The 20,042-nt window shown below is 50.4% G+C and overlaps 1 protein-coding gene across 1 annotated transcript in view; it reads right to left on the bottom strand.

The window, feature by feature from the left end:
* DNAH9 (dynein axonemal heavy chain 9) overlaps nt 1–20,042 on the bottom strand; it is a gene marked incomplete at its 5' end in the record, with an annotated part of 134,750 nt that overhangs the window by 17,902 nt on the left and 96,806 nt on the right. The window contains 4 exons of the mRNA XM_084218566.1: nt 1,220–1,447; nt 11,709–11,836; nt 14,740–14,888; nt 18,190–18,383. Coding sequence (XP_084074692.1) covers nt 1,220–1,447; nt 11,709–11,836; nt 14,740–14,888; nt 18,190–18,383 — 699 coding nt within the window. The remainder of the gene's footprint in view (nt 1–1,219; nt 1,448–11,708; nt 11,837–14,739; nt 14,889–18,189; nt 18,384–20,042) is intronic.

Below are 20,042 nucleotides of genomic sequence, written 5' to 3'. Positions count from 1 at the left end.
ACTATTGATTGAAATGAGCAGAGGCAAGATGAAAATGTTACTTGGGGTGAAGGTTCCCCCCTCCCGTGCACTCCAGGACATTTTGTGGAGCTCAGGATGATGAATGGCAGTAGATAAGTATGGAATAATCTTCCCTGACCACTGGCATTAATCCTTGCATGGTGCCTCCTCCCACACCTGCTCAGCAATGCTCTCTCCTGCTCTTGGGATTCTCTCCACACCAACATTCGAGTGCAGAACCATCTGTGCTGCCCCATGACCCAGGGTGCACAATTGCCTGGGGCTGCTCTTGCCTCATCCCAAATAACAAGAAACTTTATGGAGAGAATCAAAGAATGGTTTGGGTTGGAAGGGACCTTAAACCCCAATCAGTGCCACCCTCTGCCATGGCAGGGACACCTTCCCCTGTCCCAGGCTGCTCCAAACCCCGTCCAGCCTGGCCTTGGGCACTGCCAGGGATCCAGGAGCAGCCACAGCTGCTCTGGGCACCTGTGCCAGGGCCTGCCCACCCTCACAGGGAAGGATTTCTTCCCAATATCCAATGCAGATCTACCCTTCTTCAATTTGAAGCCATTCCCCTTGTCCTGTCCCTCCAGGATCTTGTCCCAAGTCCCTCTCTAACTCTCTTGGAGCCCCTTTAGGTACTGGAAAATCTCCCTGGACTCTCCTCTTCTCCAGGTTGGACAACCCCAGCTCTCTCTACCTCTCTCCTCAGCAGAGCTGCCCCAGCCCTCTGACCAACTCAGCTGCCTCCTCTGGACTTGTTCCAGCTGTGTTTGGGGCCCCAGAGTGGGACACAGCACTGCAGATGGAGCTTCACAAAAGCCAAGCAGAGATTCCTTACAAGAGAAAAGAGCCCTGCAAGATCTGCAGGGTGTGTTCCCAGCTGGATACACAGCTGCAAAAATGTCAGCACCAGTGATCCTAAAGGGCAGTTTGAGGGCTGAGAGCACCTTCAGAGCCTTCTGATGGGGTCCTGCCGTGAGGGCTGGGTGTCAGGGTGGCAGGACATGGGACTCAGCGTCCCTAGGACAGGAATCCCTCAGCCCTTGAGGGAAATGGGGTCGCAGGCGAGGCCCCCATGCTGCATCCTGCCCTGGGGCCCATGGGCTGTTCCCGGGAGTCCTGCAGGGATGGGATCCCGCCCTAGGGATGGCATCCCGCCCTGCCCCTGTCCCGAGGTGTCCCACAGCTCCAGCACACCCAGGCGCGCTCCCACCTGGCTGAAGTTGTCCAGGGCCCTGTGCAGGTTGGCGTGCATGCCCGTGGGCGCCTCGCTGGTGATTTTGATGGAGCTCTCCAGGATGCCCTGCGGGATGACGTGGCTCTCCGGGCACGGCGCCGGCTCGGCGCTCAGGAACACGCGGAACTCCCGGTGGCCGCCCTGGCCCAGCCGCTCCAGCCTCTTCTCCAGGGAGCTCAGCCACTTGGCCACCAGGTGGATGTTCTGGCAGAGACAAAGGGACGAGGTTTGCTCAGCTCCCCCATCACACCCCATGTGCTGAGCAGGCACCAAATCCATCCCACCGATGGATGCCCTCTGGAATTTGGGATTGGCCCAGGGGTGTCAGAGTTCAGGACATCCCTCTGGCTGCCCTAGATGGCCAAGACCCCTGCCAGAAGGCTCAAAGACCCCGGCACAACGCCCAAGACAGCTGCAGTTTTGATTATGACCCATAGAGCAGGTCACCAACCTTATATGAAGGTCTGCAAGCCACAACAGTTTAAGTAAAATGACAGTGAATTTATCACAAAGTGAAAAATAAATTCTTAAAGTTTTTAGAAGCTCAAAGAACAAAATAGAAGAATCTGTGTCCAACCTTTCTCCTTCTTCTTCTTAGCCTCCATCTTCTGCTGTAATGTTAGCACTTTTAAATTAGTTGAGAGTAGAAGCTCACTATCTAACATAAGTGATAAGTATTAGAAAGTAATTGTAAATATTGTACATGTAGTTTTTAACATAAAAAATTAACCCCACCCCAGAAGCGAGCAAAGTGCCTCAGACTGTCTTGCTGAGCAGACCTCAACTAAGCAAGAAAAAAAAAATTATAGATGAGATACAATAAACAACCTTAAAACTAAAACCTGAAAAGCTCTAACTCCTTCTTCGACCGAAGCTGAAAAAAAACCATTTTCTAACATATCTCAAAATCACTCTAACCAACTAAAACTCTGAAGACAGGGGTGCCTGTGTGCAGCTCCCAGCCCCACAGAGTCAGGTGCAGCAAGAACATTTGAAAATTCAAAATATTCACTATAAATCAGCAGCAGAGCAGCAAGTCACAGCTGGGCTGGTTGGGCTCTCAGTGCTGGAATTCTCCTCATTTCAACAACACCAGCTGAGCTTATTCCTGGGGAGAAAAATTGTTATTCCTGGGGAACAGAGCTGCTATTCCTAGGGTGTAAAGTTGTTATTCCTGGGGAGCAGAGTTGTCATTCCTGGGGTGTAAAGCTGTTATTCCTGGGGAGCAGAGGAGAGAATGCTCTGTCATTCCTCCCCCCAGCCCCACCAAGCTCAGATAAAAACATTTATTCATTTTGATCAGAATTACACTGAGGACCCTCCATAACAGTTCCTGGGCAAACAAGTCAAGCAGGTGATTTCACAAAGTCCTTTAACACAAAAGGATTTATTTATTCATGCAACTAATTGGACACATCCCTCAGAAGATTAAGCAGAATTGTGGGGAGATGGTGAAATGGATGAAGTTAAGCCTCAGTTTTTCCCCTGGAGTCCTATACAACATTAGAGTTTCCAGGCAAGAAAACAGCTTTTTTGTTATATCAGGAATGGGATTTGTGGGCTAAAGTAGCCTTGTGCTGAAGGCAGGTGTGCAATCCAAACTGGCTGTGTTCACAGGCACTTGGGATGCTGATTTATCCCAGCCCAAGAAAGGACAAGGAACTTGCTAAACCTAAATTAAAAGCAGCCGCCAGAAAGATAAACTGCTTGGAGGTGGCAAAGAAATTACATAAAGGAACCATATTAGAGGCTGAGAATAAATATATATCACCTATAAATGGGGCCAGAAAGAGCTCTCATGGTTAAATAGCAGAGTAATGGAGATTATTAGAGTAAAATTACATTCCTCAGGAAGTGGAAGTTGTGTCCAAATGAGAAAAACAGAAAAGAGCACAAAACCCAGCCGTGGTAAAGTCAAAAACTACTTACAAGAAGCAATTTTTTAAAACCATAAAAGCTAATAATAAAGCCTTTTCCAGAAACCAGGAACCTAGCAGAGAGTCCATAAAACCATAACATGATCAAGGTCTGCAGGGAGAGCCCACGGAAGGCCAGGCCAGCCCAAAGCAGCCTAAATTTGCAGGAATATTCCCTGCAGAGCCTGGGGAGGCTCTCACTGTTCCAGCCTGGTAGAATCACTGAAACCCTGAGGCTGCAGATGCCCCTGGAGATCATCCATCCCACCCTCCTGCTCCCAGAGCAGGTTTTTTAGCTGGGTCCAGTTGGATTTTTGGAGATTTGCAAGGCTGAAGTCTCCACAACCTGTCTGGGCAGTGTGTGCCAGCGTTCAACCACACTCACAGTTAAAAAAATTAAATCAAAAATTAGCATAAGATAGTGAAAGGAACTGAAATGAATGTTTAAGGGAAATTTGTATCTCAATTTTAACCCTTTGCTTCTTGCTCTTTCGCTCAGCACCACTACGAAGACTTTGAAAACTTCCTCTTCTACCAGGAGGGATTTAAACACACCAATAAACCCAAATTTTCCAAACCCCTGCTGTCTCTGAGCCAAACCCCAGCTTTTGGAGGTTAAATAACCCCAGACTCTCCTCATGTAACAGATGCTTCAATCTCTTAATTGTTGCAAGGACTCTCAACCTGAAGCAGCAGATGCAGAGCTGCTCAGAGGAGCCCATGAGGCCATAAATAAGAAGAGGTGTCTGGGAGCAGATGGGCTCACCCCAAAAGGAGCCCACATGTGCAGGGTGTGCAGGGTGTGCAGCACAGCTCAGGAGGCAGCAGCCAGCCTGGCAGGGGCTCCAGCAGGACACGAGTCACTCCCCAAGAGCATCACTCAGGAAAGAACAGCAATCTCAAAGCTCCAGCCCTTTTAGAGAGCTCAGGCACAGGAGGATATCGCAGTCTGGGCTGGGGTGGGGTGGAGCTGCTGTCCTTGTCCCCAGGAGCTGCCCCAGGCTGGTTGGAGCAGTGCTGGACACTGGAGGGGTCAGTCCCTGCTGGGCAGGGTGGGCACGGCCAAGGAGCAGCCTGGGGGACCAGGAGCTGTCCCCAGGGATGTCCCAGCCTGTGGAATCCCGCTCAGCAGGAGCAGGAGCAGGCAGGAATGTTGGCAGGGAGGGGTTTGCCTTCCCCAGTCACCACAGGGTGTGACAGAGCCCCTGCCTGCCCAGGGAAATGGGGAATGAATTCCTTACCTGGCTTCCTTGCCTGGGCAGCTTTGGCTTTCCCTGTTGCATTGTCTGGATCTCAATCTCCCTTTTAACCCCACATTCTGCCCCCTCCCACCCCTGGGCAGTGAGGGAGCAGCAGGAGGGGCTCAGCTCCCACCAGGGGTTAAACACAGCAGCTCATCCTCATGAATTCCTCTTTGGGGGCTGGAGAGGGATTTCCCAGGCACCCCCCACACAGGCAGCAGGCCCTGTGTGGAGCAAGAATTGTCTCTGTGGGGTCCCTGCATCCCCAGACATGGATTTTGATCAGTACCAGCTCTTTATCTTCCCCAAAGCAGCATTGCTGCAGGTAAAAGGGAAGGTGTCACACAGCCAACGGGGGTAAGGAGGCTACTGATGGAGTTTTAACTCCTCACCATATCAAAAAAGCATCTGAAAGAACAAATGATTGGTGAGCTGACAAAATAACTCATAAGACAAAGCCATTTCAAGTCTTGCAAATAAAGCCTGGTAGTGAAGAGCTGCAGGAGGATGCCATCATTCTAAGTGACTGGCAATGACACTGCAGAAGGAACTCAGTGGTGATAGATGCAAAGTAATGCACTCAGGAAAACAACCCCAGCTACAGATACACACACTGATGGCTTCAAAATTAACTATTATCACTCAGGGAAGAGAGCTCAGATCCTCACAGTTATTTCCTGCAAATAACAGTTCAGTGCTTAGCAATGCAAGAGCAGAGGAACAGAGAATAAAGCTGCAAACAGGATTTTGCCACTCCATAAATCCATGGTGGGCCTTCATCTTGTAAACAGCACCCAGCTCCCACTCCTCTTAAATCCTGAAGGATTTCACTCCCACAAAAGGAGACACTCCATCAGGAGGGACTCACCCATCTGGAGAGAGCAGAGCCCAGGGTGGAGGGAGGGAGTGGAGGGTGAGCAGAGCAGGCTGCAAGAAAGTGGAAGTGCATTTTCATATGACACAGAACTAAACTGCCAATTTACTGCTTCAGGGTGTTTGGGGAATTGAGAGAATCACAGAGTGCAGCTGAGCTGGAAGTCAGAGAGAGAAACAGAATTGTTAATGCTGGAAAAAAGCTTTAAAAAAAAGCTTTAAAATCAGCAAATCCATCACCCCAGCAGCACCAGCACGCTCAGCAGGAACCCAGGTCCCCAAGGTGCCACAGCCACATGGGTTTTGAGCCTTCCAGGGGTGGTGGTCCCATTGCTGCCCTGTTCCAAGACCCCTGCCCCCTGCCCTGAGGCTGTGGGTGTGCTGCAGCTGGGCTGGGCTGGCAGTGCCAGGGGCTGGTGCCACAGGGGGACACCCCAGGGGCTCCCCCAGGGGAGCACAGAGAGCTCTGCTGGCTTTCCAGGTGAGCCAGGGATGGACAGATCCCAGCTGGGACTGGAGAAGAGGATGAACAGCGTGGAAAGGAAAAGCTGAGGTGCTCCAGGCTGGGACAGCAGGATCTGCCACTGCCACTTCTGTCAGGATCTGAACCTGCTGGAGGGATGGGTCAGCACTTAGAGAGGGACCAGAGGCTGTGAGCCAAGAGAATTGAATTGCTGTTTGGGGAAGCACAGACACTTTGCTGCCTCCAGTTCTGTTAACCTAAATCTGACTGACGTGGCTGGGAAGAATATTTTTATTTAGAAGTGCAGAAATTCAGTCTCCTCACCTGAAGTGATTTAGGGTTGTGCTCACACTGCGTGGATGAGATGGAGTTTGGGGAGTGGGGGAGGTGAGAGGAGGCACCTGGGCAAAGGGATTGTTCTGGGGTTGTTTTCTCACAAACAAGGACTGTGTGAGGAGCAATAGACAAAATGCAATTACACCTGAGTGCTGCTGCACCACTGCTGGCCTGATGCACTCAGGATTTCAGGGTTTTGGGAGATGAGATCATCCCCAGGCTCCAGACAACCAAGTCTCTCTACAAACACAAGTCAAACAATCAGGTAGGAGTGCACTGAAACCTGCAACCAAAGTGCTGCCAACACCACAGAGATTTAATAAAACTGGGAAAGAGCTCAACAAAATATCAAAAGAAAAATCGTGCATTAAGTATCAGTTTAATCATAGTCTGCATATCTGACCTTAAGTGTTTTCATCTCTAATTGGTAGTTTCTTCCCACATCTGCTTTTGTGGTGTTAGATGCCTCAAAAATAATTGCTTTTGCTTGTGTTGACATGACACCAGTGATCATTATTTGTGGGTATCACTGCCTGCTAACAGCCAACTTAGGGAATATTTCCAGTCCAGTGATAATTGAGTGCATTTATATCCTGTCCTTTTGTGATAGAAGGGATGAAAAAGAGGAATAGATGCAGCCAAACATGGGCTGGTACTAAGAATTCATAATTCAAATGAATATATCTGCCCAGGCCAGACAGGGACGCGGCAGAAGGGATTCACAGGTTGGAAGGAAACTTTGCAAATTAATTCTCAGCAGACAGGTAACAAAACCTGAAAGAACACATCTAATGAAGACACGTGGCCAGAGTAATTGAGAGATGTGTCAGTTATCAGTAACAGAGATGTGCCAGTTATCAGTAACAGAGATGTGTAAGTTATCAGTAACAGAGGTGTGTCAGTTATCAGTAACAGAGGTGTGTCAGTTATCAGTAACAGAGATGTGCCAGTTATCAGTAACAGAGATGTGCCAGTTATCAGTAACAGAGATGTGCCAGTTATCAATGATGAGCCAGAGTGGGCAATGTGAAACAGCCCCCTGCACACTGACCATCCCCTGTGCACTGACCATCCCTCTGACCATCCCCTGTACACTGACCATCCACACTGACCATCTCCTGTACACTGACCATCCACACTGACCATCTCCTGCACACTGACCATCCCACTGACCATGCCCTATGCACTGCCCATGCCCATCCCATCCCCACAGCCCATCCCATCCCATGCCCATCCCATCCCCACTGCCCATCCCATCCCATCCCCACTGCCCATCCCCACTGCCCATCCCATCCCATCCCATCCCATCCCCACTGCCCATCCCATCCCATGCCCATCCCCACTGCCCATCCCATCCCATGCCCATCCCATCTCCATCCCATGCCCTGCCATGCCCCCAGCCCCTCCTGGGCCATGTCCCCTCTCAGGGCAGTGGGCAGGGCTGGGCTGCACGTGCAGGGCCATGGGAGCACCAGAGGCTTTCCTTTGGGAGTTCCCTGCCGAGCCCCTGTGCTTGCACAAGGCAGAACATGGATCACAGTCAGCGTTGCCGTGGCAACCACCAGGAACAGCACCACACGGACACAGAGCAGCACACGCTCCCCTCCCTGTGCTGGCAGCACCTGGGGACCCTGCCCTGCCTCAAAGCGCCCCTCTGCTCCAGCCCTCCTCACAAATCACTCCTGCAGCAAGCAGAACTGATGTTTGTACAAAGCCTCGTTCTCTGGGAGACCTCTTGGGAAACATTCCCTGATTTTCCATCCCTGTGCCAGCCAGGCTGCACAGCCAGAGCCAGCCCAGCCCTGCCCCTGCTCACTGCGTGGTGCTGGGGAGCCCCAAGGGACAGGGAAGGGCATGGCATGGGCAGGAGATGCCACCAGCCTGTCCTGGGATGTGCTGTCAGAATCACAGAACCACGGAAAGGTTTGGGTTAGAATGGACCTGAAAGCTCATCCAATTCCAGCTCCTTGTCACGGGCAGGGACACCTTCCCCTGTCCCAGGGTGCCCCCAGCCCCAGCGTCCAGCCTGGCCTTGGGCACTGCCAGGGATCCAGGGACACCCTGCCCACCCTCCCAGGGAACAATTCCTTCCCAAAATCCCATCTAAACCCACTCTCTGTCAGTGGGAGCCATCCCCTGTGTCCTGTCACCCCATCCCTTGCCCAAAGTCCCTCTCCAGCTCTCTCAGAGCCCTTCAGGCCACAGTCAGTTCCCTTCAGAGCACTCCTCAGGCTGAACAACCCCAGCTCTTCCAGCCTTTCCTCCCCATCCCTGGATCATCCTGGAGCCTCCTCTGCACCTGTGCTCCAGGTGACCCTGCTGGAGCAGAGGGGCTGGGGATGATCTCCAGAGGTCCTTCCAGCCCATCCTGGGATTCTGTGATTTCTGATACAGTGATGAATCTCACACAGTTTTGCTCCAGGAGCTCACTGTTATTCAATTTAATCCATGAACCTGACTCAGTGAAGCAGCAACCTAGGAAAATGGAAAGATGCTCAAGAATTAAATTAGCTTGATCACAAAGAGAGGGAAGTGACATTTTGGCTAATGGGTGAAGACTACAATTAAATTGGGAATATCTAATGTCTGAGCTCTTTCCTGCATCAGTGCATTCAAACATGCATCTGAACAAACACAAACAAATTTCTCTGTGTCTTTGCTGCTGAGCTGATCAACCCCATTTAGTGACTGGGATGGCCACTGGATCAGCAAAGGCTTCTGAGAGGGAGACAGAGCAGACCCAGCTGGTGCTGACTCGTGGCTGAGTGCAAAGCTCCCTCCTCCCTGCCCAGAGGACACTGCAGGGAACCCAGATCCATGGATAGCTGGGCATGGGAATGCAGAGATCTCAGAGTCCCTGGGGCTGGAGACACCCCAGGCAGCCCCAGTGCCAGCCCTCAAAGCAGGGCCAGGCAGTGCAGTGACCCAGGAACAGGCCCAGGTGCTTTTGGAGTTTGTGGTGAAAACACCCCAAACTCTACGGGCAGTTCCACCCACTGTTTGGCCATTCCCATGGGAAAAAGATGGTATTTACATTTAAAGGGAATTTCCTGGGTTTCAGGTTGTGCCCATCACCAGACACCACTGGGACAGTCTGGTCTTTACCCCCCACCACCCAGGGTGATGGGATCATCTCTTCTCCAGAGAGCACAGAGCATCTCCAGCTGTGTGCCCAGCTGCTCCTGCCCCCCAGCGCCACGAGGAGCTGGCAGTGAGCTCTGCCTGCCCTCTCCAGTGGAATGCTCCCCCTGGCTTCAAAGCCCTCCACACCTCTCAAGTGCTGCTGAGGAGACCCAGGGGTTAACCTGCTGTAAATGGGGTTTTGTGGAGCTCAGAGATCAAGCTCAGCCCTTCAGCACCAATGACAGGAACAGAGCAGCTGCTGGGCTTGAGCTGGGCTCTTCTGCAGCCCTCAGGTAACAAATGCTCCTTTAAAGAGCTGCACTTTTGCCTCAGGGGCTCCTACTCTGCACTTGGACCATTTGTATTTGTAGAGAATAATTTTAGCTGTGGGCTTCACTCATCTGCCAGCAGCCTGGGCCAGAGCTCAGCAAAGGTAAAGCCACCAGACAGGAGCAGCCCTGGTGCTGAAGGGGCAGGGAGCTCTGGCCAGGCTCTGCCAGGGTGAGGGGCATTATCTTCCCATGGAAATAAGGGACTGGGAGGCTTTCTGCTTTCTCCATTTTCACAGTGAGCTGAGGAACTTTCCCAGGGTGTTTTTGTCTTTGTTTTGCCTCCTGTGGTGTGAGAAGGCAACAGGAGTGAGAGGAAGTGGCCCTAGGACAGCCCTTCCCAGCACAGCAGCGATCCTGCTCCTGTCATCCAACAAAAACCCCCCAAACCTCCTTCCCTGGCTCATTGATGCTCCAAGCACGGGACTCTCATTACATCTGCTCCCAATCAGGGACCAGTAATGAGCCACATGTGAAGAAGCCACCCAGGTGATCCCCTCAGGTGTTTGTCCTGGGGAACCTGTGTGTGAGGAGCTCTGCTCCACGTGAGCTGAGCTGCTGGTCAGGGATGGCAAAACACAGAAGCAAAGCTAACAGTTGCTTTTTGTCTGCTCAAAAACAAATGGGAAGCCTGGGTATAACTGTGCTGTGGGTGGGATACAGCCTTCAAATAATGAGTTTAATTAATCTGGGTAAAATTACCCTGAGATCTGCTCTGGCCTCTCTTTTATTATTAATGCAATGATCCACAAATCCTGTGGCGCTTTCGTAAATTGAGTCATCTGTGTCATTCCAGATCTTGTACAAACACTCCTGGAGCTGTTTGTGAGGCATTTGTCACCAAAGCCTCTGAGGAAAGATCTTGCTAGATAAACCAAATGGCAAATACTGCTCTGCTCCACCCCTGACTGATGGCAGAACCCAACCATCCCATGGCAGGGACACCTCCCTCTGTCCCAGCTGCTCCAGCCTGGCCCTGGGCACTGCCAGGGATCCAGGGGCAGCCACAGAATTCTGATTTAGCCTTCAGTGTCTGCCTAACCTCTTACTGATTGCTCTGACCACCAGAGAAGATGGGAATGGATGTAATAAAAACCCTTCAGGCCCCCGGTGCTTGTCTGTTAGCACTGAAACAGCACATGGAGCCTGGCACTGCTGACAGATCCTTTTCAGCAGCACACCAGCATTGTAGAAAATAACTTTTCACTCTGCATTACTGAATGGCTCAAAAAGCTGCATATTTCCATCTGCACCACCTCAAAGGCAGATGCCAAGATTGCAGCCCTCTCTATATTAAAAGCTCTAGAGGAGCTCAGCATTGTTTACCTCAGAGGCAGCTTACAAAAAAAAAAAAAAAAAAAAGGCAAAAATTAAGATCAAAATATCAAGGATATTTAATTTCAATTCATAACCAGGCCTGCGGGCTCAGATCAGGGCTCAGAGCTTTGTCTTAATCTAATTTTATGCAAACAATTCAGTGATAATGAAAGTTTATATAATCCACATCAAGGAAATCAGAGGGGTTCCCAAAACCTGTAATGAGAGCTGACATCACCGAGTGCACATCAGCAAACCCAAACCCTCCCTAAATGTGTGGCTCCAGAGAGCACTGGACAGAGGCAGAGCTCCCCCACACCCCAGCAGGCTCTGAGGAGTTTTGTGGGGCTGTGTTGAGAGCTGGCAGCATCTCCCCAGTTTGGGATGCTCAGGGGTATTGATGCAGGGCATCCTCAAGGTGGGGAATAATGAGTTCTGAGCCCCTGATTCAGGAGGCTGAACAATTGCTTTTTTAAGCTCTACTATACCACACTAATACTATAACTATACTACAGAGATACTAAAGAAAAACCTGTGGCTGTCCCCAGAAGTCAGGACACAGCTTTGACCCAGCTGGCCAATCAATCCAAACAACCCTCACCAGTGTCCATTAACAAACCCCTCTCAGTAAGCAATCTCCATAACACATTCCACACTTGGGAGGCCCTTGCCTAATTTCTTCAAACTGCCCCTACAGATTTCTTTAAATTGCCCACCACCAGCTCCAGGAGGAGAAACCCAACCTGGCAGAGCCTGATCCCAGGGAGAGGTGGCTGCTTGGGACACACAGGTGACACCGTGTCCATGTCCCCTCACAGAGGGGACACCCAGCTGGGAGAAGGGCAGGACTGGCCCCCAGCCCCTTACCTGGAGGATGACCCAGTGACCCTCCTTTGCAGCCACCTCCAGAGCTTGCTCAGCCACCACCTCCTGGCCTTGCCCAAGGGAAACGTTGTGGAGGTTCCTGTGGTTGAAGGTGTAGCCCAGCTTCCTCCCTGGGAGGGAACAAGGAGTGAGTTCAGGTCCCAAACCCTCACACAGGAGCTGTCACCCTCCTGATATCACTTCTCCTGGCTCTCACCCACTCCTTGCCCAAGTGCTCACCCAGCAGCAGCTTCCCCCAAACTCTTTTAATTACAGTGCAGCATCCACACAAAGGTACCTTATTACGAAGTGCTTCTTGTTAAAAGAACATTATTCCCCTGCAACCGGGTGTAAAAACACTTTACAGTGATAAGAAATTAAAATCTTTTCCTGCTGATTAGCCAGGCTTTGAACACCCACACTGGGTGGGGAAAAGCCCCTGCAACACAGGCTGGGCTCGGAGAGGGCAGCTGGAATGAAATCAGATCCCTGGAAGCTTCTTCAAGCAAGGCCTCCCAGTCTGGGGCTTGGAGAGCAGAGAGAAACCCTCCAGGTTTCTCAGCAAAGCCCATGGGAAGGGGTGGTTTGGGAGCCACCCAGACAGATCCCAGCTCACTCTGCAGTGCTGGGAAGAGGAAATCACGACTGATACTCATTTATCATCCACTGATACTCATTTATCATCCATCCCCTGCCTTGGGGTGGTGGCTCTGGGATTTGCCCCATCCCCTCTCCAGGCAGAGGACCCTGCAGGCAGGAGCAGCCCCACAGCCCTGTCATTCCCTGCCATTCCCTGCCCTGCAGCTCCTCCTGTCCCTTCACTGCTCTCTGATGATCCTTCAGCCTGCCCTGGTCCCTCTGGAGCATCCCAGTGGCTCAGATCATTTCTGTGCTCATGGCTGCAAATCTCCTGGCCGGGTTTTGGGTCTGTCCCCCTCAGACAGAGCACACTGCTGCTCCTCTCACAGCACCACCAGCTCTCCCTGCTGTGTGCACCTCAGAAGAAAAACCCAGTGTGTGTTGCAGGAGGGAACAGCCCCACAAACATCCCCAGGATGGGCTGGGCTCAGCCAGGGAGCCAGGACTCATCCCCACAGCGATCCCTGGGGATTGCCCACACTTATCTCTGCGTGCAGGTTTGCCTTCCTGCAGATGGTGTGCCCTGAATTCCCAATTCCTGCCAAAAGCAGGCAGGTTTCAGAGAGAAACAAGGAAAGATTTGTCTTGTGAGGCATAGGAACCATCTTGTGGTACAGGGCTGGGAACAGATGGCCGTGAGGAGAACAAACCTCCAAACTCAGCTCTCTGCTGAGCCTCACCACAGCTTCCCCTGGGACACAGCTCTCCACACATTCCAGAGCTCCCAGCTCTCTGTCCCACCATCTCTGGCTGCTGCCAGCTTTGAAAGCTGCTCTTCTTCTCCTCTGCCTGCAAGATCCTCTTCCTGGAGAGGGGATGGGGCAAATCCCAGAGCCAGGGCACCCCCCCAAGGCAGGGGATGAGGAATAGATGAGCATCAGCTGCCATGTCCATGGCACAGGGGTACCAGTGAGCCTGCCCTGGCAGTGCCAGCCCTGCTCCCTCCTTGCTGGCTGCAGAGGGGAGGGGATGGGCACTCGGGGAGGGCACAAAGGCCTTCCAGCCCAGCAGGGTTTGCTGCAGAGCCCTCCCTGAGATGCCAAGGGAAGGCCCCATGGGTGAGCAGCATCTGCAAGAAGCTGACTTCCATTCACTGGAATTATCCTGCACTTTAATAAAACCTAATGAAGGACAGAGAAATAGTAATAACAAGCAAAACCCCAGTGAGGCAGCTGGAAGGCCGGTGCAGCTGCTCTGTGGCAATGATTTTACTTCATTACTTCTCTTTTTTGCCTTTTCTTGCTGTAACTTTTCTGGCTGGCTAACCCCAGGTGCTCAGCTACACTCATCTTTACAATTCCAATTAAACCACTCATGGTTTGATTTTAGTGCTTCATTTCCCACACAAGGAAATAACAGGGAGAGGCAGGATCACCGAGGTGGCTCCAAAGGGAAGCCAGGGACACCACAGGAGCTTCTTTTGGGGGTGTTCCTTTAATTTCCAGTAGTGGCACCTGGTTTGGGGGCAGAAAGAGCCTGAAATGCAAAGCTAAGCCCAAGAATTCCCCAGAATGAGTCAAGTTTAACAGCTCTGACAGCTGCTCCTGGCAATGTTGGTAAAGGCTCACTCAAACATTATTTTGGGTGCATTGTGGAGAGGAAAAAGAATGCACAAGTCATTGTGCCAGCCTGGATGATGCTTTGTCCTGTCCAACCCCAAGGGCATCAGACTCCTCTGCTCCAGAGGGACATTCAGGCTCAAAATGAGGATTTTTCCAGAGTGGAGCCAAGACCCAGAATAAATTCCACACGAGGGCAGCTTTGGAGCACAGCAGTGGGGCACAGGGGCATCAGTGCCTTCTCAAGGGAGGCATCTCACAGAAGGCCCTTTGCCTCTGGAGCCAGCTGACAGCTCCACAGCTGAGCATCCACATGGAAATCAGCTCAGGAGGGATGGCAGGAAACCTGGAAACTTTGCCATGAAGCAGCAATCTGTTCCAGGGAGCTGTTGCTTATTTTTAGTGATCATAACATCACAGAATAGCAGGTTGGAAGGGACCTCAAGGGTCCTCTGGCTCAACCTTTCTTGGCAACGAGCATCTGAGACTGTGTGAGACATCTCTGATGTAAATTACAGGTTGTGCACAAACCCAGCTCGGAGACCCCTGCACTGTGAACCATGCTGGGAATCCAGGCAGTGCAGGAAAAAGACAAGTTTAATTTAAACTTCAGATGAAAATGCAAAAAAAAAAAAAAAAACTTTAAGGAAAACAATAGAACCAAAGCAAAATCCCTTCGCATCCTCTCACAATTATCTATTTTTAACAAATTACTTCATTATCTACAAAGAGATGAGGGAAAAAAAACCCAAACAAAACAGGCATGTCGTGCAAAGATAATAATGCAGCAGATAAACAGCAATGCTGTGGAGTGCCTGGGGACAGGATTGATTTACCATGATTCTCCACATCCTTCAGCGGGTCCACTCCTGGGGACAGGATAAAAAACATTGGCGTGGCAGGCCCTGATTCCTCAAAGGTCGTTGCAAAATCCAGGGATCTCCCCACCACGTATTTGCTGCCCAGCTTTTCTTCTACAAAATCTCTGTCAGGGAGAAAAAAAAAAAGAACTTTTGCCAATTTGTTCAGAAAATGCAGATTGCCCTGCAAGTTATGATGGAACCCCGGAATTGTGAGTCCCAGAATTAAGATTCTTGAGAAGATTCCCAAGGTTATGAAGTGTGACCATTGTCAAGCACCACTGTGTTCACCATGAAGCCGTGTCCTCAAGTGTCCCATCCACACTTCTGAGCACTGCCAGGGGGGGTGCCAGGTTTGATAATCCTTCAACTGGAAAAGCTTCCCCTAATATTCCATCTAAACCTCTCCTGGTGCAACTTGAGGCTGTTTTTTCTGCTCCTGTCCCTGTTCCATGAGCAGAGCCTGACCCCCTGGCTGTCCCCTCCTGGCAGGAGCTGTGCAGAGCCAGAAGTTCCCCCTGATCCTCCTTTTCTCCAGGTTGAGCCCTTTCCCAGCTCCCTCAACCTCTCCTCAAATGACTTGTCCTGCAGTTAGTCTTCATTTTGATCCTTCAAATGATTTAGCAATTGAAATTGGGAAAATGAGCAGGAAATAACTGTGGAGAGGATCTGTAGGGTTGTCCCTCAGCAGCAATGCCTGGCGCTCTGTACAGGGCTGGGATGCCACAGCAGACAGCAGCTCCTGGCAAACAAAGGAAGTGGGAAGGGAGAGCAGTGGGAGCTGCATTCAGAAGCACAACACAAGCACTGGCTTAATTCTGACTCAGGAATCTCAGGAGGAAAGAAATGAGTTAAGGAACAAGATACAAGAACCTGCCACGTGTTCTGCAAGCCGAGCAGCCTGGCAGAGGAAGCAGCCATCCACAGAAAGTCCAGATGATTTACACAATTGCTTTGATCTGGAAAGCTGAAAGGGAAGAGCTCTAAGAATGTCTGGAGCATGGAGCCTTAGCATGAGAGTGACAAGGGAAAATTCAAAGGAGTGAACAGGGAAAGGCTCAGCTCCACAGCAGCTGCTGGAACAGAGCACAGTGCGTGGAGAATGTTCTGGCTGGATTCCCCCAGGGTGAGCTCCTGACATCAGTGCTTTGCAAAAAGAGAGACACTGAACACTGATTCAAAGGTAGCAGTGTTATATTCAAACCCCAGGAATGCTGCTGCAGCTCAGATGGATTACTCAGGCCTTTTGAAGGCAGCCAAATTCTTTCCAAGAGAGCTGAGAACCTCCTTCAAGGACTGGTGAAAGGCAGTCGGAATAGGAATGCCTAAGAGATTGCAATTAAAAAAAATAAGCTTCCACATTTTTGGTACCTCTCCTTCAAGAAGATTTTTCTGTTCAGGGTCAAGATTTGGTAAATTGCTGCTGGAAAGGCTCAGGTCACCAAATTTAACCAAGTCCATCAGATTTAAGGTCACAACACTCTTGTTTTACTTCACATCTCAGCTCTTTGAAACAGTGCCCTGGGGACTCAGAAACACAAGGTGCTACAAGGAGCTTTTTGCTGATATTCTTCAATAAGATTGAAGGGGAAAAGAGATTTACAGGGGATAATCCTGTCTCAAGAAATTGCAGTTGTTGGTGCACTGCTGGCCCTGAAGCTCCAAGGAGTGAGTCAGGGGCTTGTCCTGATGCTCCTTAGGCCTAGGGAATGAACCAGAGTGGGCAAACATCCCCAGGGATCTGCTGGGAAGAGTGGCTGGAGCACCCAACTTCCCAGGGCCTGAACAGGCTTGGATCATCTTAAATCCCAAAGAAATCCTGCACCATCATCACGGAGCAGGTACACCTGAGGTGGGACACAAAGGGGCTTACATCTTCCTCAGCAGCAGCTGGAAATGAGCTTGGGATATTCCAGGGCATCTAAAATCCCACCTGTGGCTGGGCTACAATATTACTCCTGAAATGCCCCCATGGACTGGTCAGGATGCCCATGGTCACCAGTGAGGTGTTTCACATTGGCACACTGAGGTATTGATAACTGAGCTGTATTTAAAGAAGAGTCCCCAGAGTCCTGGGGAAGGCTCAGTGAACTGTTCCTGTTTGCACTACGAGATAAGAAAGAAAACAAAACAATGCTAAAACCCATTTAAATACTCCTGTGCAAACAGAAAAGCTTGATGTGCCCAAACCCTAAAAATATCCAGGCAAGCTTTTGAACTTGGATTCCCTTTTCATAAAAGAGAGACAGGAAAGGGGCTGAAATTTGATGTTCCTCTTATTTCTGAGCCATGGGAGTAAGAAAGAAATGAATTACAGTTGCATAAATGCACATAAAATTCCAAGAGCTTATCTTACTCAAGCTAAACAGCAACAGGAAAACCAGTATTTTCAGCTGAGAGACACATGGAGAATCCAGCCAGAAGAGTAGGCAATGCAAAAAGATGGATTAGTATTAGCATTATGATAAAGTGTAGTATTTATTTCTAATAAAAAAATAATAACAGTGACCACGGGGAGATTCACTCAGTCTTGTCTGTGTTTTTCTGTGAACCTTGAAGCACAAACAGGATGTAGTTCATACACTGAGTAAAACACCCTGCTGTGTGCACATCAGGTCTGCAAGAATATAAACTACTGGAGAAACAGGAGCATGAGAGACATCCCAGAAATGCCAAAATATTGGCCAGAGAAGGGAAAGCCAAGTCCTCATGGAGTGAAAGACCTTTAGTTCGTCCTGGAACAAGGAGGTTGCTTTTGCATGACTTCAGGAGGTTTAGCCTCGCCCAGTTACCTTCACTACATAATTTACCACTACAACTTTCAGAACCAGCAGCACATAAATTTTGCATTTTACAAGAAAAAAAAAAAAAAAAAAAAAGAAAACCTCTACAAGACTTTTCTGGTGTCTAGAGAAGAAGCCCAAACTGATGTAGTAACTAAAATGGATGTTGCTGAGCCCAGACTGCCGCAGATGTGCAACACCTGTGTGGTGATGCTCATTTCTGACCTGGCAGGCCTGCCCCTCACCCTGCTTCCACTGCTCCATCCCTGGTGGTGGCAGGGAGCTTGGATCCCGCTAAGCAAGAAATTCCACTTAAATCCCACGTGCTGATTGCCTTGCAGAGTTCTGACATCAATGAATCACACAACGGTTTGGGCTGGAAGGGACCTTAGGGATCATCCCATGGGCAGGGACACCTTCCCCTGTCCCAGGTGCTCCCAGCCCTGCCCAGCCTGGCCTTGGCATTCCAGGATCCAGGGGCAGCCCCAGCTGCTCTGGGCACCTGTGTGGTGCCTCCCACCCTCACTGGATTCATTCAAGACCCCTGTCAGGAAAGCACGCTGCAGAACTCCCATGCTAAGGATGCAGTGACATTCCCAAATCCCAGCAGAGCCCCGAGCCCCTCCTGCTGCCCCCAGCCCACCTGACGGCGCAGGGGACGCGGTCGGGCCGCAGGGCGCGCAGGATGCACAGGCGCTGCAGGGCCGACTTGTTCTTCCAGTCCTGGGGGAACCGCTCCTTCTCGGGACACTCCGACTCCACAAACTTCTTCCACCGCTTCGCAGAGCCTTCGATGTCCCGATCCAGGTTTCTGAACTCCTCCATGGATGAGAGAGCCTGGAAAAATTCAGGGGAGGTCAGGAAGTACAACCCTCCCTGCCTCTGGACCCTTTTACTAACTCTACTGACTCGTGGTTTGCTCCACCGGGAGCTGGAGCATGGCACCACGGCCAGAAACCCACCAGGACCAGATTTTGTTCATTCTCCTTGGATGGCTCCAGGGAAGGGAAGGATGGTTGGGTGGTTTGGAACCATCCATCTCCTTGGATGGATCATCCAGGGAAGGAGGAAATATTTTGGCATCAACCAGCCCATCCTGTTCATTACTCAAAAAGGAAAGAATTCTCCTCTCCTGTTTGGAGCTTTCACATTTCCCAGACTGTGCAGTGCACTGGTAAATAACTCTGAACTCCCCAGGAAGGGTCAGCAAGGTCTGCTCACAGCTCAGGCACACAGAACAATCCTTCCCCAGCCCCAGAACCAAGGACACCGCTGCAGCTCCAGCCCCACAAAGTGCCAACAGCAGGGAATGGAGGAGAGCAGCCTGGCAGGGTGGGACTGCATCCCCTGGAGTGGGACTGGACACTGAGCCCCAGGATGGAAATGGAGCAGAACTCAGCAAAGGCTGAGAACTCCTGAGCCTGAGTCCATCCTGGCTCCGTGCTGGGTGCAGCCCTGGCTGGGCTCCTGCACTGCCCCAGCTGGATCCTTTGGGGCCTTTTAATGAATTTAATAAACTTTATTCCATTAACTCTGCCCAGCCTCTGCTCCAGGAGCCTCTCCAGGCATCATCCCCATGCCAGATTCCCAGAGAATTCCATGGAGACTGTGAGCACAGGAGTGATCCAACAGCTGTTGTTTCCATGTGTGGATTTGCACTAACATGAGAAACGTCAGCGACAGAAGGACTTGCTCCAAATTCAGCTCCTTATCCTGATTTCTGTGAAAACCCAGAAACCAGAGCACCTAACACGAGAAACTGAAGCTCCCAGGAAGGATGCCACGAGTTCTGACCTGCCAAGCCCTGGGCCTGGCAGCAGTAAATGTATTCAGTGCACCTCTCATGGCTGAGCAGAACAAAACAGCAAATGTTGAATTCAGGGAATTCTCAGTGCAACTGCTTATATAAAACGTCTTCTCACTGTTGACTTTTGACATGATTTACTTAAAATATCACTTCAGAACTTTGGCTGCTGCTGCTTGGAGAAGCCTCTTGGCTGATGTTAACAAGGGAGACTCTGAAAAATTGCTTTTTTCTGTCTAAATGACAGACATGTAATCAGGAATGATGGTCTCCCTCTCTCCCTGAACAACATATTGCAGAATCATGAAAGCTCTAATTGTAAATAAATCTCTGTATTATATAAATAAACACCAAAATCGTCATTAGTCCACAATGTTAATAGCATTTATTAGGAGTGATGGTATTAATGGGAGATGCTTCTGTTTAAAAGCCAGTGGAGTGCAAGGTCTCTCGATCAGTAATCTTTCTGTGAATATGTTAATTGCTTTTCAATACCCCTGTTGTGAATTTTTCCAAGAAACTTAGCCCAGGAACACGATCCCTGTTCCCAGGCAGGAGTGGTACATTGGGGCAGCAGATGGGAACTGCACATCAACCTGTGCAGGGTATCTATTTCTATCCACATAATGAAAAGTACTTTTGTCACTTAGAGTTGTCATGGAAATTGAGGAGACAAAAATTATTGGTCAAAA

This window comes from Fringilla coelebs (genome assembly GCF_963513975.1).
Source record: "Fringilla coelebs genome assembly, chromosome: 19".
Classification (NCBI taxonomy): Eukaryota; Metazoa; Chordata; class Aves; order Passeriformes; family Fringillidae; genus Fringilla; species Fringilla coelebs.
The sequence above is the reverse complement of the archived record's forward strand: the minus strand, read 5'-3'. Positions and strand labels throughout refer to the sequence as shown.